Source organism: Lepisma saccharinum, chromosome 3 (assembly GCF_977018435.1).
Source record: "Lepisma saccharinum chromosome 3, izLepSacc3.1, whole genome shotgun sequence".
In the NCBI taxonomy this organism is placed as follows: Eukaryota; Metazoa; Arthropoda; class Insecta; order Zygentoma; family Lepismatidae; genus Lepisma; species Lepisma saccharinum.
Genome location: NC_139231.1, coordinates 9,830,875 through 9,850,582, shown reverse-complemented (window position 1 = coordinate 9,850,582; position 19,708 = coordinate 9,830,875). Strand labels below are relative to the sequence as shown.

The 19,708-nt window shown below is 36.8% G+C and overlaps 1 protein-coding gene across 1 annotated transcript in view; it reads right to left on the bottom strand.

The window, feature by feature from the left end:
- The window catches only part of LOC145984890 (sodium/hydrogen exchanger 9B2-like), a 96,907-nt gene that overhangs the window by 15,650 nt on the left and 61,549 nt on the right, over positions 1 to 19,708 (bottom strand). The window contains exons 6-9 of the mRNA XM_083118264.1: positions 17,380 to 17,562; positions 12,794 to 12,969; positions 11,390 to 11,496; positions 3,789 to 3,950 (exon numbers count right to left, since the gene is read on the bottom strand). Coding sequence (XP_082974390.1) covers positions 3,789 to 3,950; positions 11,390 to 11,496; positions 12,794 to 12,969; positions 17,380 to 17,562 — 628 coding nt within the window. The remainder of the gene's footprint in view (positions 1 to 3,788; positions 3,951 to 11,389; positions 11,497 to 12,793; positions 12,970 to 17,379; positions 17,563 to 19,708) is intronic.

The following is a 19,708-nucleotide window of genomic DNA, read 5'->3' as shown; positions in this document are numbered from 1 at the left end:
GTTTGTACATGTACAATGTGAGAATTCCAAACTTTGTAAAAGTTGAATGGATGCTAATAAATCAATCAATCTTTAGAAGCATGTTACTGAAACAATGGATTGCTGCAGATATGTATTTTATCAGTGATGGAACAGTAATGAGGGAGATAAATAGTATTAAATGTTATTTACTTTTTTATGCAAAGAAACAACATTCATATTGTTTTATCTTATGCTCTTCTTCAGAAATCACTGAATATGATTTGAGGATATTATGAAATATCACACAATGCTTATTTATGTCTGTCCACAGAAAAATTACGGTTAAGCTGTGTGTTTGGAGCAGATTTTCAGTAATGGTGCCAACAGGAGGGAGGGGTACTTCCCCACCAATTCAAGCACTCCATCCCTTTACCACTTTCCCTACAGATAAGAAAAATAATTTAAAGGTATATTAAATAAGTCTTGCTATCTCACTTCCCCTCCCCCATAAAGTTCCCCATTCCATCTTTTCAGTGCCATTACTGAAGGTTTGTCTTTCTATCATGTTTCTTAAAAACACAAATTCATGAGCAACAATGGGAGTGTGACGAGTTTGAAGGGAATGACACACAGTCTGTGGCCTCAGTGGTGTATTTTCAATTTTATTTCAGGCGCTATTGTTTTGACAGTAAATATTAACATTTCTTTGCTGTCCACACCTTTGCGATTGTATCACATTTAAAGTATAAATGCATTATGAAGAAAGCCTTTCTCTAAGTTATAAATTCAGGATGAATTATTTTTCTCACATAAATTCATGTTTTTTCCTTCATTGGGAATTCAATTTTAAACATATACATTGTATTCAGTGTATTTCAATGTTTTACATAGACTAAAATGAAAATTGAGTATTTAATGCAACCTATTTTCTATGTGCATGTAAATGTTCTTGACAGGTAAATCAGCTGGTAAAACAGGTAAAAAATGTTACACACAGGTAAAACAGCAAGAGCATAAAATTAGGCAAAACCAAGGCTGGCTCGGTAGAACAATGGCATAGTATGCCACAAGCCCAAGTTCGAGTCCTGGTCGAGCCTGCATTTTTTGTTGAACTTAGATTTAGATTTGTTGTTTTAAGTCCACTTTATACTTGACCTACAGTTTAAAGTGGGATCCGAACCACTATGTGTCTCCACCGGGACCCCTTGATTACAAGGCGACGATCCTACCACTGCACCATGGGGGAGGCCCATGTTTTTTGCTGAAATTTCTACATAGTACTTCTCCTGTGTGTGTCAAACAGTAATTGGGTTATCCTGTGTACAATAGGATTCTGATAAATGCTGATACCTTTTTATCAAAAAGTCATGGCTTCAATCACATTTCCTTCAAGTGCATAAAATTGCAACTATAACAGATAACACTGGGGAACAGTGAAATTGCGGCACAGTGTTTGAGAGCTAATTTAGGGTAATTTCATGCTGCTGAATAATGATATAATAATATATTTCCTGAATTGGCTCTAATTTATGAAATAGATGGAACTAAACCAAAATGGCGGAAACATAAGACATACATATAAATGAACTTCCAACAACAATTTAATATTTCTTTTTGTGATTACAATCATTATTATAAAAATAAATTTATATAGGCCTATGATCATAATAATTAAGAAAATATGTACACAATGAAGTAACAAACTATGTGAAATGTTTTCTATACGATTTCCTGCTGTATTGCTTTTTAGGACAATCCCTCTGTAAGCTCCAACAGTAGTCGGCCATTACGCGGCGATCCCACCGTCCCTGGTACCTTTCTTCCATTATCCTTATATCCTGATGGAACCTTTCTCCCCGTTCTTCACTAAAATCACCAAGGTTCTCAGGGAATCTGTCAATGTGGCTATGTAGAAAATGTATCTTCACACTCATATTAGCTCCCAATTTCTCAAAATTTTTCAACATATTTCCAACTATATCGGGGTACTTTTCTGCTCTGTGATTCCCCAAAAAGTTTTTGACGATGAACACAAATCTCAGCCAGGCCTCAGATTCGATGTAAGACATGTAAGTTGTAAATTTGGCATCATTTATAAGCGTACGAATTTGTGGTGGTCCGTCAAAGATTCCTGCCTTCAATTTTTCAATACTTAGTCCTGGAAAAGTGTGGCATATATATTTGAAACAATCACCACTTGTATGTAAGGCCTTGACAAACTGTTTTATCAACCCAAGTTTAATATGCAGTGGCGGAAGGATGATTTTGTCCCTATCTATCAGTGGTTCATGAATGATATTAGCTTTTCCCACTAATATTTTCATTTGGGGGCCAAACTTTTATCGTCCAATGCTTTTCTCTAGCACGACTATCCCACAAACATAGGAAACAGGGATATTTTGTGTACCCACTTTTGCTGTCCTAGTAAAAAATTCACCATCTTCAAATCCACACACACGAGACACTTACGTTCAGCATATTCAATTTTTTTTCTAAAACCATTTTTATGTTTTGGTATTCTTCCTTAAGCTTTGTTGAGTGTCTGATATATTGCCTAGCAATGCTTCATAAGTTGCCTAGCAACAATGTACAAATAAATAAATAAGTTTCTTAATGGGAATTTCAGACCATTATCAAATTTTGATATTACCGAGAAAAGCGTAGAGTAATTTTACCTCCTACATTTTCCATGGTGTGTTTATTTTTATAACTGGAGTCAATTCAATTGAACCAATCATACAATTGGCAATCACAGCTCTTTTGTGTGCTGAAACTGTTATTAAACTTTATGCCGCAAAATAAAATCCTTTTTTTGTTCCCCAGTGTAATCAAAACAGTTTAGAGTACACACAGGATATATTATAATTTACTGAAAAGTACCGTGAAAATTGTGACAACCAGGGATCGAACCTGGATTCCTGTGCCAATGCTCTACCACTGAGCTACTGAGCCAATCTCTGGCCTCCACACGATTTCCACAACTTGAAGGTTTATAATGTACTGCAACGTTTCATTGCTATTGGATACCCCTTGGATATGTGGACACGAATGCAATCTTCCTGCAATTGAGGGAACTAAATCTGTACTGACAGTTGTATAACTTACAGAAACAAGAAGTTGAAGCATGGATGGAAGGGACATCATAAGTTACACAGATATGCAAGTTCTGGAAATTGTGGGGAGGCCAGAGGTCACCTTGGTAGAGTTGATAATAGAGTTTTGGCAAAAAAATACCCAAGGAAGCATGATTGTTCCTTGGTTGAGGCATACTTTCCACCAACTTTTTTTATATTAAAATAAAAATTAATTACTCTCAGGATCTTTCCATATGCATCACTCTTCATCCATCCCCTCCCTCCACAACTTCCTTTAACTCTTCTTTTTCAGTTATATCCAGACTATTCTTAGATACAGAAATAGGTTATAACATTTAATCTATGAACTTCCAATCCATTTAACAAAAACTACTCTGAAAAACTTCTTAAAATACCTTGTTACTTGAATACAATTTTAAATTTGCATTCTATATTTCGTATTTTGTATATTATATATTTTGTGTGCTATATTCAACGCGTTAAGACTTGTATGTTTGAGTTTGTGTGTGTGTGTGTGTGTGTGTGTGTGTGTGGGAGGGGTGGACATATGTGAAATGAATATATGTAATTTGTGTTTAATATAATAATGTATTATTTTATGTATATATGGTTGAGTAGAAGAAAAGGCTTTGTACTGCCTTAACTACGCCATTTAAAATGAGGCGTAAATAAAACATGTTTACAGACTAAGAAAATTATGAACTTATGCAGACACAAAACCATACTACTTACATCTGATGACCAACCTTGTTTCTTCCATCCATAAGATGCCACAAATGCTGCTGTTATACAAGCAAGAGGCCCTGATCCATCGTAACCAATCATCTGGCTTCCAAACAGTGCAAACACTCCTCCACCTCCAATCATAAGTACTCGAAATGGAGCAATATTTGGCTGAAATAAATGTATATATAGATGAGCTTACAGTTTCAATAAAAAAAAGCACACAGTATGTTTATTTCAAGGTGTGCTAAAGCAAATATGTGTGACCTTAGTAGGTTCATATGATTTATGAATCACTTTTTCACACTTCTTTGTTCCTGCAGGTGAGGTGATGTGTATTCCACTTTGAATTCAGACTTCCATGACTTGGGTCAAGCTCTCTCAACCAACCATCAACTTATGGAATAAGTGTGCTTCTAATTTAGCCAACACTTATGAGAACTTTTAATGGCTCTGGAGCTTACCCAGCCTCAAATAAATGGGTACCTGGGGCGGAGTGCAGAGGTAAAGGTGGTCAGATCATGGTGCTGATCACATCACCTCCAAAATGGCCAAGATCGAAGACTGTGTGGTCCCCTAAGCCCTCATTCTGCTATATGTGCCTCAAGGCATGATGCAAACTGCACAGGGAACTTTACTGTATCTTTACCTATCTATACAAATAATATATTTGAGTCCTACCCTTTGATTTTGAGAATATATTGAACATATTTCAGGTAATGAAAATGATCCACTGATATCATGCATAAATATAAATGCATCAATATGAGTTCGTTGTAGGGCTGAGCTCATACCACTTTCAATCAATACTCATACAAATGCCAATACAATACCCTTTCTGATTCACACCAAATTGGAATTAAAAGTTTTTCAAATGCTGATTAATATTAGTGACTGACTATTCCCCTCCAATTATAGAGCACCAATTTTCCATAATTTTGTTTAACAACATTCCAGAATTACATCAGAATATTAAAATACCATTATGTAATCAGAAAATTAAATTTTTCACACAATATTCGTGCGAAATAAATGGTAACTTTAAATTTTGCACTATTTCCAAGAAGTGGTGCATGACATTTTTGCGGACCCCGTGAAAGACCAAAACATTAGAAAAGTATTGACTGGTATCGATAAATAAAATTTAACCAATACTTTCTGATACTGATACATCAGCTTGGTTGCATGATTGATTTGGTTTATTTTACTTCACTTTTCTGCCACTTTTGACTAATTGTGATGATGCGGATGAATGATGATACTCACAAAGAACACCCATGTCCAGGCCGGGATTTGAACCTGGGACCCCTAGCATCGTAGCATACTGTGATAACCACTCCATCACGAAGGTCGGCACACTAGCTTGGTGTCAGCTCAGCCCTAGTTTCTTGGCTGATATCAATTATGACGAGACTAGGCTGACGAGGCTTCCCCATTCCTATATGTCCACATGCAATCGCTCTACAATGTTCCCAACCCTAAACTCTAACTCAAAAATTTAGAACCCCTGCACTTTGGACACACCCGTCAGGCAACGCACGGTCACGCAGCATTGTAATTGCTCTAGCTTACTTATCGCCTTAAAGCTTCAAGTTAAAAAAAATCAACGTCCAGCACTAAAACAAAATATTGACCAACCGGTAAGAATGATCAACCCTGTGAATAAATTTAGATCACCCCTTGCCCTTACATTTAATTTAAATTCCCGCAAGCTCTAGGAAAAACAACTAATCTATACTGATAAATGAAATTCAAATACTCAAAGAAGACCAACTATTTGGCTTAACCGGGGGGGGGGGGGGGGAGGGGGGAATGCTAGCTTACAGTACGCCCCAACCCAGAACAGCAGACTCGAACATGAAATACCCTTGCTGAAAAGGAAGTTCAGATTATTGCCCTTAGAGACCAGAGCAAGATGAACTTTCCCTGCCTGAAAGAAATATTATCATTAACATATTACTACATACAAAATACACTAAAGCATGTTTGGATACAAATTGCAAATTCAGAGTCTGAAATATTGGTTTATCGACAACAATTTATTTACGCCAGAACATAAATCAGCTTATATTTGACATTAAGTATCCAAGTGCACAATAATAACTTCCTTGCTATAAATTAAAGTAAATGTTCAATGTACTGGAATTGTACTACCCGGGAATATATAAAACTGAATCACTCATCAAAATGTTTTACCTTAAGGACAAACACTAATATGCGCGGGAGTTACAAGCATGAAGTCCGATAAAGACTACAGTTCAAATGAATATGATCACCTTACAATGACCTTGCCACCAACAAATTGTGGTGCGTAAGCAAAACGTACTTGACAAAATGGGTTTTATTTCACCCTATCAAAGTTTATTCGTACACTTCAATGTGCAACAAAATACCTTGATCCCTTTATATTGGACCATCGAACACAAATTGATCAATTAAATCAATTTCAGATTGAGACATATATCGTTCTTTACGCTCGATGAAATTTTCCACAACTTTTTTTTAATATGGCTACCCAGGATGCCAAGTTTCCCGCCAAAGTTCAGCCCAAGGTATACACACGAATTATGGCCATAATTACTCACACGGATGCTAGCATATACGAAATTGAGGATGAAACTTTGTATAGTTCACGTTCCTGCATGTTCATCTAATTACGATGCAAGAATTAACTGCAGATTTGTACTTACAGATCAGCTGCCATCAGGCGAGAAATTCTCTCAACTTTAACTTATAATATCCATTTCCACACACAATGGAGAGTAAATGTTCTTTGGAATTTTCGATGAACGGTCCTTGATGAACAAATTAAGCTAAATAGATCCACTTATCAATTCCTAATAAGCCCGATTTCCATTGATACTTCTCGCTTGTTCCTTGACGACCGCCATAGCTTCTCCTTTTTCCCGGACAGAGTCCTCGAACCGTCCCGCTGATCCGATTCCTCAAACCGATCCCATCTACGTCAATTCCATGGCTTCTGCACAGTCAATGGGTTCTGTGATACGTTCTTGGAACCAGTTCCTTTTTAACATTTGCATTCTTCCGGTTTTGACGAATGTTTCTCTTTTCTTGCAAATTCGTAATGTACATTACTAATTGTGATAACATTGCAAACATACATAATCTAATTTGGAAAATATTATCATTCGTTGAATTTACAATACAATCTTATATTTTCATCGTTAATACAATCATTTGTACCAATTTACACTTAGAGTACAGTGAGAACATCTATTATGAAATCTTTGTATTAACCATCAGTTCAATAAGCTATTTGGCATTCAACTGCCATCTATGGGCAATTACAATCGGCCTTATTTTACATTTCAAAGCCGGACCAAAAATATTACTTCACCTAACAGTCGCATATGACAGTTATCATCATACAATGAAGCACCAATATGAAATTATTTCTCTTGTAGTCTACGGTTATTACAAGCATAAAAACACAGTTTTTCGTTGTTACATTTCAGGAGAATACACGCTCCCTTCATCAGACATTTATTTTTAGTTTGATTAAAGATACAATTATAACAATGGTTAAAAATTTTTAACAAAAAAGAATCAGTTATACAATGGATGTTGTCAATGTTACATTGTTGCAATATAGCAACTTTACTGTGAAATAAGCAGTCAGTTTTATTATTATTTCAGAAAAAAAATGTTGATCACCTTCTTTCATAAATTATGAATCTCAAATATCATGAGGCAATTCAAAATCATCATTGCTTTCACAGAGAATCTTGATGTTTTCCATTACACTAAATTTTAAAGATGGTGGCTTACTCCACTTGTGAAAAAAAAAAAACTCCATAGTGGGTGTATGTTACCATTTTAATTATTTAATTTATTCCAGTGTTCTTCTGAAATGAACGAAGCTTCCCAGACATTCAAATCTATGTTTCCCATCACTCTTTTTAAAACCCTTCTCTTTTTAATCATATGCTTCTCCTTGATGATATGAGCTGACAAACCTGTTCTTGGGCTTGAATTTATAATATCCAAATCGTTGTTTGTCCTACAGAATCCATTGAACATGAATAACTTATATTATATATTCCTGTGGTTTAAACATCTGGTACAGATTTTCTCATTTTGTATTCACTAAATGTACATTCCAAATTCCTTGGTGATCTAAAAACAATTTTGAAATTAAATCTTCTAAAAATATTTTTGCAATTTTACGTGTGAATCCCTTGTGGAATGGAATACAAACAAATTTATTTTCAACAGATTTCTCATCTTTGTTCATTTTTCTCTTTCCCTTTAGTTTTCTTGTGACTTTTTTTTGATTTGGTTTATTCTGTTAGTGTGAAAGCCATTATCTTTTGCTATATTAAAAAGCTTTTCTTCTTCATTTTTGATATACCTATTATTAGAACATAGGTTTTGAGCACACAGTGTAAAAAATGCATTATCCATTGTTATATGAGAATTTTCTGAATTCTCATGGATGTATTTTTCCCTTGCTAATTTTTTTCCTATGGACTGATGTTTGAATTGTTGTGTTGTGTCAGTTGTCTCAGCTTTCAGATCCAGAAAAGATTTGGTTGATTTAGTGTTTTAAATCCACTTTATGCACAGTAAAGATCCAGAAAAGAAATTACATTGTTATTCATGGGTTCACAAGTGAATTTTATGCGAGGATGTGATTCATTCAACAATTTAAATACGTCCACGATGGTGTTCTAATTTTTAGCATTAATTAGCACATTATCTACATATCTGATGTAGAGTATGATATCTGTACCTATCCAATTAATTAACAATTGGAGATTCTATGTAATGAAGAAAAATGCTGGAAATGATTCCAGATATGGTTTCCCATTGATAAACCATTACTTTGTTGATAAATTTTGCCATCAAATATGAAGTAATTGTAATTTGCACACACAGTAAACCATCGCACCATTTCCCATGCTTCTACTGGGTTAATCTTCATTGCAATAAACCATCTGTGTAATGCATCCATTGCACCCTTCTATTGGGACACTAGGATATAAATTTTCAACATCAAAACTTTTAATACGATACTCATTATTCCAAACATTTTTTTTTAGTTTCCGTTTCACTTCATATACATTTTTAACACTGAATGGTGTGTGTTAATTATAGCAAGCCTTTCAACTAAATATTTGGATTGTTTGTATGCAGGATGTGTGAAAGTTGCAATGATGGGTTGTATTGGAGTTCCCTGTTTGTGAGTTTTTGGTAGTCAAAAGGCAATTGGAAGGGTTGAATTTTTGACAATGAGTTTCTTCTTTAGTTCTCTTGGTATCGTGATACTGCTTTCAATTACTTTCTTCACCTTATTCACTATTTTAGTTAAAGGGTTTTGACAGCTTTCTGTGACATTGTCTACTCTGAAACATTCTTCCATTTTTTTCTTTATAGTCCTTAATTTGGATAAGAACAGGTTAATTTTCCTTGTCAGATTTAATTAAGAAAATGTCATATTCTCTCAACCAGATCTTGAACCTACAAACTTTTTTCCCCAACCTTATATGCTCTTTCTCCCGTTCTGTGTATTTTGAACCTCTGTTATTTCTTCTATTTCTTCAACAATGTAACATTGACAACATCCATTGTATAACTGATTCCTTTTTGTTAAAAAATTTTTAACCATTGTTATAACTAGGGAACGGAACTTTAGGTAAATAAATGATTTTTCTGCAATAAGATAGAGACCCTCGATTTTGCCAAAATTCTGATCATAGCCTTATATGTCAACACAGCAAATTTTATTTTACATAAAAACACATCTTTTCCAGTTTACCATATGTAAATACATATTTTGCGAATTTTCATTTTAAATACATAAAATCGTTCATTGACTTCAGCTACCTCGAAATCCTCTAAGGAAAAATGTTTATTCTCCGCACCTCTTTCATATCGAGAGTGTTAGGTTTGTTTTGTCTTTGAACATGCTCGCTGGCAGACTTCTGTCGCCTTGCCTACGATCCTATTGGGGGAAAAAATTACCCCCACTGGATCTAACGCACAAGTGCTAATGTCTAAATGTACAGACATTTTTGGGAAAAACTTAGGTTTTCAAACTTTGTGCAAAATTGCATGTGTTTTGGAAGGCGAGGAAGAGGAAGCTTTGGAAAAGTTCAGCGTTAGTGACATTTTGTGCTTCAAATATGCAAGAATTGTTTCTTGTGACATGGAGCGATCTTTCTCACAACATAAGATGCTTTTTAGAGATAATTGTCACAGATTTACAATGGAGAATTTGGAAAAAACTATGGTGATCCACTGCAACTTTTCTAAAAAATAGCTCACTAAGAGGTAAGCATTTAGAAACTGATTTCAGGTGTTAAAAATGCATGTAATATTTTGTTTTTGTTACCAAATGGTTTTTATTTTTGTCACATATTTTCCTGTTTTTATCACATATTTTCAACATATATGACATAAAAAAATAAATATTTCTGAGTTTTTTAGCACATAAAGTTCTGTTCCCTAGTTATAACTGTATCTTTAATCAAACTAAAAATAAATGTTTGACGTCGAGTACAAGAGAAATTATTCTACAATGCAAGCAATGCGTACATACAAGAAAAACAATATGAAATTTACTGATATTCCAATAATCTGATCTAATATTATACCTACAAGTTCCATGAAGAACCTGAATCTTTATAATTAATGTGTGTAGAAAGGTGTCTTTAAGAAAAAACTACCTATTCAGAACTGGCACACATTGTATATACCAGTGTCAGTTGGTAACCCCTTCTGAATGCAGGTGCACATGCATAGGAATCTCCCACACTTAGGAAACTGCATGACTTGGAATCAGTCTTGCATGGAGCGTTGACTGGTTCAGATGTGAACTGTGGCAGTGGTAGAGTTCTCATTCAAACAGGTTCCATTCAGGAGTCACAGTGGACAGTCCATTGACTGTCTTCAAGCAGCGCAGAGTGACACAGCAGAAAGAGGTGTGTCAAACAATAGGGAACCAATGACAGTATCTAGAGCCAGAAAGTCAGACATCTGCATCTCCTGAGTGTTCATGATGAACATCTGTACTGCCACAATTCGTGTCTGAACCAGTCAACACTTCATGGCCTGAGAGATTCCTCTGCATGAGTGCCTGCATTCAGACAGAGTTACCAACTAGCATTGGTAGATACAATATGGCCACCCTGTATTATAGGAATATCAGATTGGTAAATGCATGCCTTTATTGGCTGATACTGCCAGAATACTAATTCATGTACCTTATCCTTAGTAATGCATAAAATTTTTCTACAAAAGTAACTCCCTGTATAACACTGTTAAGCCTTGTTTCCATGTTAATAAAACATTAAAATGCTGACCAAAGCAAAATTTATTGTATAAAAAAATACAATAAAAACATTTTTAGTGTATATTTTTAATACAATAAATTTTGCCTTGGGTCAGCATTTTAATGTTTTATTCCCTGTGTAACTATTTATTACCAGGATCAGTACTCTACTAGCATATCAGTGGCGGGCTTGCCAATAAATTTACCAATTTTATACTTATAGAAATAACCTGTAACTTAAGAGCATCCATCCTTAATTAAAAAGAATGCTAAATCACGATAATAGAGTAAGGAAATTAATCAATAGAAAACTTACATCATTCTTATGAGGTATATAAACGGACAGAATTCCCCAAGCAATTCCAAAACTTAGCCCCATCACCACTTCCAAAGGCCCTTGAAATATCTTCATAATCAAGTCACCTGGTAAAAAACAGAAATATTTTATTTAAAACTACTGACATAAGCAGAAACATGACAAATAAAACAAATGCTCATGTTAAACTAAGTCAGCACACAAGAAAGGTACATTTCACATGGCATATATACTCGAGTATACCTGCTTGTCACACTAGCAAACAGCTACAAAATTGCTTATAAAGCATATCTATACAGGGTGATTCTTTATGTAGTTTACAACTTCAATAATTTATAATTATTTATTTGAACCACATACAGACTTGGTTTATATGTCATTATGCAGCAAAACACTTCAAGTTTTTTATTAGAAATCTGTTATGGTTCAATGTGTGCACCGTTGGTCATCCTGGATACATCCCAATGAAAGTCAATTTCCTGCAAACATTAACCAGCACTTCAGGGGTAACATTAGCGATGGCTGTTGTGATGCGATCTTGAAGTTCATGAAGATTATGAGGTAGGGGAGGGGTGTACACCCTATCTTTCACAAACCCTTACAAAAAAAAGTCGAGTGGAGTGTAATCTGGAGATTCTTCTTTGCTGAGAGCACCATCACTGGCAAAGTCTATCTGGATATGATCCAGAACTTCCTTCTTCCAGAGTTGGATGAAGATGACCATGATGGGTGCATATGGTGGCAACAAGATGGCACCCCGCAGCACTACCTGACAGAGGTAAGGGAATTCCTCGAACACGCACTTAGCTCTTTCCGCACCAGTGAAAGTCGCCATTTTCAACGATAGACCGGTGGCACCGCATGTGATAAAGTCCGCAACTAAACACTACGTGAGTAAAAACTTGAAGCATTTTGCTGCATAATGACATATAAACCAAGTCTGTATGTGGTTCCAATAAATAATTATAATTTATTGAAGTTGTAAACTACATAAAGAATCACCCTGTATTTTAAGTAGTTTACTTAATTTTTGGAACTCCTATGTAGCATAGTTTTTACTAGGATAGTTCTTGCTCTTAATGTAATGAAATTCATATAATGCAATGGCGGTGTAAGGACTGGCCTTCTGGTATGACACCCAACAGTCAACCTCACTTCCCTGTAGCAAAGGTTCTGGCACCTGGATCAACCGTCAGGATAATCCTCTTTTCGGCTCATCTGTCGTATCTAAATGGTTGTGATTGTCCCTTCATCCATTTCATCATATCACCCAACATTCATCTCATCTTATCACCCAACATTCATTCTCATCTTCACAATTATCCAAACTGGCAATAAAGCAAAGATAAATAAACTAAATCAATCAATCAGTCTAATGTAATGAAAAAAGGGTTTTTCCATTACCTTCAGAAAATATGGTGCCCAAAAATACTCCAAATGCAGATATGGCTAAGATGTCATCTATACTAGAAGCTGCAATGACTAGAGTTGAGATTCCTTTGTCCTCACCATAGCCTCTCTCCTTCAGGCTCAAGAGTGAAGGCACTACTACCGCAGGAGAAACAGCACCCAGAACACAACTACAAAGAAATTTGAAAAATCATAAATGTTATATCCAAGTTGATAACAATACACCACTGGTATCAGTGTGAGGTGGTACCAGTGACAGCAGAAATTGCGTGGGGTGACTGAAAAGTTTTAAGCCTAACACAAAAAATGGGTAGCTAGGCAAACCAAATAATATTTTTGATAATGCACCACTCTTCATTAGTATCATGTTTCATGTTTCTCCTCTTTTTTTTTTTTTTTTTTACAGGGTATTAAAGTGAGGAAGGTGCAGTTAAAAATGGAGAAATTGGAGTATCGTGAACAAAAGGTTGGCCAGCTAAAGCTTTTTCATGTTTGTGAACAGGTGGAAGTCTGAGGGGGCCAGGTCCTGCGAATAGGGGGGTGAGGAACAAATTGGAACCTGCAGTCATGGATTGTTGCCATGGCAATCGCTGAGGTGTGTGCAGGAGCATTGTCTTGGTGGAAGAAACTACACCTCTCGGATTTTCATGCTAAGGCATTTCAGTAGGTCAATACTCTATGGTGTTGGTGTAGCCCCTTTGAAGACAATCAATCAGCACACCACCTTGGGAATCCACAAAAACTGATGCCACCATCTTCCCGGCTGACAGCGTTGCCTTGGCCTTCTTCAGTGTGGGACATGCACTCTTCCATTGCTTCGATTCTTCTTATCTTTCCAGCTGATATTGGTGGACCCAACACTCATCCACAGTAATGAATCGAGCATGAAAATTGTCCACATCTTCTTCAAGAAAAGCTCTCTCTTCAAAATGCAATTGGAGGCTCTTGTGAGGTGCCCAATCTGTTGTTACTTGATGTGTTGACAATCAGCGATCTTGTATGATCATGTCCAGAACAAGTCAATGTTTTCTTTGGTAGTGGCAGTTCCTGATCTCCTGGACCTCTGCTCATCTTCAACAGTCTCCCTGCCCCACTTGAATTCTTCTACCAAGCATTTGACTGTCGCATATGAAGGGGCATTGTCATGTAAAACAATAATCATATCTTGGTGGATTTTTGATGGTGACATTCCTTTGAGATGAAGGTATTTGATCATCATGAGATAGTCTAATTTCTCTATTTTCAACATCACTGCACCTTCTTCGCTCGAAGACCCTGCAACCAAAAAAAAACTAGAAACATTAGAAACATGAGAATGGGACATCATACTAATGAATAGTGGTATATTATCAAAAATATAATTTGGTTTGCCGGGCTACATATTTTCTGTATTAGGCTCAAAACTTTTCAGTCACTCCACATATATGCTCAAATTTAGTTATCAATGGAAGCCAATATTTTTCCACAGTCTGAATATTATAACGTACTGTTCATAACACTCTACAGATTGTGATATTTTGCTCAAAAACACTGGAACAATGAGTGACCAATTAACCTGAATGTTCACTTAATTAATGCACCTAATGGTTCGTAGAAGTCAAGGAAGAGGGTGCCAACATGCAGAACACAACTATGTTAGATGTTTCTTTTCTTCAGTAAGGAACGAAAGTAAATTGTTTGATAAACAAAATTTGTATTTTTGTTCAAAAGAATGTGTTAATAATGATTGTTGTGCTTTGGTTGTGGTTGTAGGTAAAAAAAAAAAGGTAAAGTGTTCCCCTGTGCATAGCACCACGCCATGAAGGCGTATAGGGGGTGTGGGGGTAACGCCCCACACTTTCTTGATCCGGTCGTGAGTGGGGGTGATGTGATCAGCATCACGCCCCTGACTGCCTTTACCCCCCAGGGTTTCCCCCAGGTACCCATGTTATTCGACGCTGGGTAGGCGCCGGGGCCGCTTCCACCGTTAGAAAAGTTCCCGGATTTGAACCGCCGGGGATCGAACCCGGGACCTTGAGCATGGTAGTCAGACGCGTTACCGACTGAGCCACCGCGGCCACCGGTTGTGGTTGAATTTAAACAATTGGAGAAGAAGACTTTGACATCAGAAGGGAACAACAACGCTGGCCTTGTGGCAGAGTGGTTAGCACATCGCGCTACAACGCCAGGGGTCCCGGGTTCGAATCATGGCCTGGGCATGGATGTTTGTGAGTGTCTATTCATAAATTTCATCATATCATCACTCATTCCCATCTTCGCAAATTAGCCAAAAGTGGCACAAAAACTGAAGTAAAATAAAACAAATCAAACCAAACCAGAGAAGGGAACAACGAAAGGATAAGTATTTTGGGGAAATTTTCAAAACACTAGAGAATGATCCATCTGCTGACCCAAAATATGGCATTCGAAATTAAGGACGGAAAATTCTACAAAAAAAAGTTCGCTTTGCCAACCACACAAAATTGCATTCCTTTAAATTTCAGAAAATCTGTTGTGGAAAACCTCCACACCTCAGAATATGCAGGAGCTCATCAAGGAACTACTTAAACCTATAATTTATCAAATCATTGCTATTATTAGCCTTACATGTGTCAATGCATTTTCACCAAGGTAAAACAATGTCCTCTTTGTCAGGTGACAAAACAATTACATGTTACACAATTTACAAACACGGGAAGTGAATGAAGTATAATTTTCTCATTTGTATATGGATGTCATTGGACCATTTACTAGTTCTGCTAACAAGAGCCACAAATATGTTTTGGCTGTAGTCGATGGCTGTACCAGATATCTAATAACTACTACTTTACCAACGATAGCAGTGTACTTGCGGATGCTTCAGTGGATCATGTTTTTTTGGCTTGGAACTCTTGCTGATATCAGCACACCATGCATCAGTGAAGATAGGCCTCGCTTGTGCGGGAGGTCGTATGAATACAGCCATCTTAAGAAAACAATGAAGCAAACTCGCAATTATTTTCACTGTGACTATAACTCAGTAATTTTCATCCGAATAGTGTGGAAAATATGGATACTCTATTTGTAAGCAGTGACCATACTTGCGTATACGTAGTACGGAATTTGAAATTTGTATCTCAAAGATGAGCCAATTCTTGTTTGCTTCCATGAAAAGTTTAGTCACAATGTGACTTGGTAAGAAACACTGCTCACACATTTCGAGTCAATGTCATCCCTACCACAACAATCTTCTCCACGGTATGTGAGCGAGCAGCTGAATTACTTACATTGTATGTTTGCAAATGTCATGAAAATAGTATGTAACCATTGCGTAGCTAACCTCTGAAAATTTTCCATGATTTAATGACATATGGTTCCATCCACGAGTCGAAGTGTGGATTCTGAACCAAACCTCTTTTAACCATAGAGGAAATGCTATGGTTTTCCTCAAAACCATATGTTATTAGACATGGAAAATAACCCCTGTCCGCAATATTTTTTATATACAGTATTATGACCATTTCCCAACAAATTTCATGTTGAATTTCCCTCTGTGCCATACGTAGATCAGATTATTTTCCTTATTAGTTCAGTCTTCAATTCAAATTTCACTCCAACATTTACCACAAACTTCAACATTTATCTCCGTAAATGACACCGACCTGTGGTCCCGTGACCCTCTCACTGTCTCTCATCTTGGAATCGTTGATATCATTCAACGCACAGTGAACATCAATCTTCAGGGTCTGTTTTTATGTTTTCATGTGGCCGAGTGTGTTAAGTCGTCGACTTTCAATCTTGCCACCAAAATCCCCACATGGAGTCCCAGACTGGGCATGGGTGTTCTTTGTGAGTGTCCCTTCATTAATTTAATTTAATAATCACTCATTCTTATCATTCTGAATACACAAATGTGAAAGAAAAGAGATGCTAAATAACAAAATACAAATACATGATTAACATTAATTTACCCTTCTGACTAGGGTGACCAACTTTCAACAATCAATTTAAGGGAGATTTCCAACTTTCAGCATTGAATTTAAGAGAGATTTATTCACAACAAATTTCGTACATTTTCAGCGATCCGGCATCACTCTGGCAGATGTTCATAGGATGTATAATATTAAACAAAAAAAAAAAATATTTACATTTTGTGTAACAGGTGACAATACAGAATAAAAATTTACAAATTTGCATTTGCAATATGTGTTTGTCCACTGATGCTGCAGAACTAAGCATTTTTTTAAGTCTTCCTTTGCGAATTTTAAAAACTCTTTACAACTATACTCATAATTAATTGCTTTGTATGGCTCGCCGAACACGTATTATATCTGGATGAATTAAAATTTCGCGATCTTCATTGTTAATGAAATATACTGCAGAAATAGGAAGTCAATACGGAAACCGGGAGGATCCAAAAACAACAGTCCTATTATGGGGAGTTCCAAGAAAATGGGGGATAGTTGGTCACCCTACTTCTGGCTAGTATCTCTGAAATACAGTTGCAGCATGGTTCACTTATAGTGAAAGAAACTGAGTGGTGTGTGTATCTACATGTAACAAAATATTGAATATTATTTATTATTATATTTATTTTAAAAAACACTCACGGAGCAACTTACCCAAGCAAAAATCCCCATAACCATGGAAAGCCTAAAATGAGATAGGATGCAATAGCTACTGTGGTTGCTTCAAATGCACAAGGTGTAAACGCTAATCTCAGAACAGCACAGCTCAGTTTCTTGAGGGCTCCTGCATCAAGGCCCAAGCCGGCTTTTATTAGAATCACCAGCAGAGCTAGTTTCCTGCGAAATGCAAAACAGGTATATTAGTAAATAAAAAACTAGGAATTCATAACAATATTCATGTGTAGAATAAATTTGAGACAATGACACACACTTTCATTACCAATTTAATTAACACACATTTTGTGGAATAATGACAAAAAAAAAGTTTGCAATAATTTGTGGACATGAGGGTGATCCACAAAGTAAGTTCTGATTGGCTAAGAAAAAACAAGAATATATTTACAAAACGTTTATATTGCCATTAGAAGTACGTACCATACATCAATGTAGATACCACCATTGTTGAAGCACTTGTCATAGTGGAGCATTAGTTTTTGTATCCGTTCATCATACAATTTTGTTGCCTGCAATGCAAACCACATGGTAATGGCTTCTTTGACCTCGTTTCATAGTGAAACCACCCAGAAAGAAAGGATTTCAGATGAAGGAACACACTAGAATCACTTGTTGCTAAGTCTGGGGTGTAGGGGGATGAACAAATTGTTTCCAGCCAAATATCATGACAAAATCTTATGTTGTGGCAGCATGTGTGGGTGGGCATTGTCGTGAATCTTCTTTGCTTCCTTCTTTGAAGAGTAGTACCCCATCTCTGTGCCATTGAATCACTCATGGTTTGATTGATTGAATTTGTAATTGTGGTGCATCAGCACTTGGGCTATTTTGCACCCATGACATTATACGGGGTCCAGCCCTTACCTAACTAAAATATAACTACTATAACATAACTGTAATGTCAGAGGATTAAATATTCTTACTTGGGTTAAAAGCTAAGGCTGTAAAGGGGCACTCAGCACACAGAAGGACAAAACACAGGACAACACACACACACAGCCCTACAGAGGGTTATACTGGCCGTAGGTCCAGACGCCAGAGCCTCCTTAGTCTGCAAACTCCAGTCCAGGGTGTACTATGTGGAAGTGAGGTTGACAATTGGGTGTACTACATGGAAAGGTCACCCCTTTCACCCCAAGATCACTCATTGCATGTACTCCATGTACCTCACAAAGTTCACTAATTTTCAGTCAGTTTTACGTTCAACGAATTCAAGAACCTGGCATGGGGACCAGACCTCTACCAGGCGCGTCCCTCGGGTGGCGGATGAGGGATCCCACCAGATATGGTGGGGTGGTCCGAATATAGAATAAGGACCCGTGGACCAACAGGGAGCCCAGTGCCTGGGGGCTTAATACTGGGCCACCCTCTCTCTAGGGGTTAAAATATAGAGAGCCGGCCCGGAGGGCGAAGACCAATGGTTCCAGAGGTGGAAGAGGATCATAGAGAAAATCCCAACGGCAATCGAAGCGGAAGAGTTACGACCTTAGTGGCCAATATGAGCCACTAAGAAGCGGATTGGATATCTCCGTCAAATATCCAAAACCAACTGCTGCCTTGCAGGGGTGTGGGAGCACCAAAGGATATGGGAGAAAACCCTGAAAATAAAAATCAGCCTGGTCGTTGGGCTAATCCCCCACACCAGACTAAAACTAGCGGATTCAGAGAAATAAAGGTAGCCTCGGAAAGGATGGATTTAGTAGAAGACGACAAGCAAGGAAATGGAATATCCGAATTGGAACTTGGAATATTAAAACAATTAATGGAAAAGAAGTGGAGATTGTAGGAGAAATGGAAAAGTATAAACTAGCAGTACTAGGACTAAGTGAAGTAAGGAAGAAAGGCAGTGGTATAATGGGCCTTGAAAGAGGATATGTGCCGAGATATGCTGGAGTAGGTAGAGGAAGAAGAGCTAAGGAGGGAGTTGGAATAATAGTTAATGAGCAAATGGAAGAAAGGGTGGAATCATGGGAACCAGTGAATTCAAGGATAATAGTAGTTAGACTGAAAATGGAAGAAAGAATAACAATAATACAAGTTTATGCCCCGACAAATGATCAGGACATATTGGAGAAAGAAGTTTTCTATACTCAATTACAAAGAGTAGTGAATAAAGAGAATGAAGAGAATAGGAAGGTAATATTGATAGGAGATCTTAATTGTAGAACTGGAAACAATAGGATAAGGTCACATGGTTGTATGGGACCATATGGAGGGGAAAGTGTGATAAATGAAAATGGACAAAGATTAATAGAATTCTGTGTAGAGAACCAATTGCTACAAGGAAACTCCTTTTTCCAGGATAAGAAAA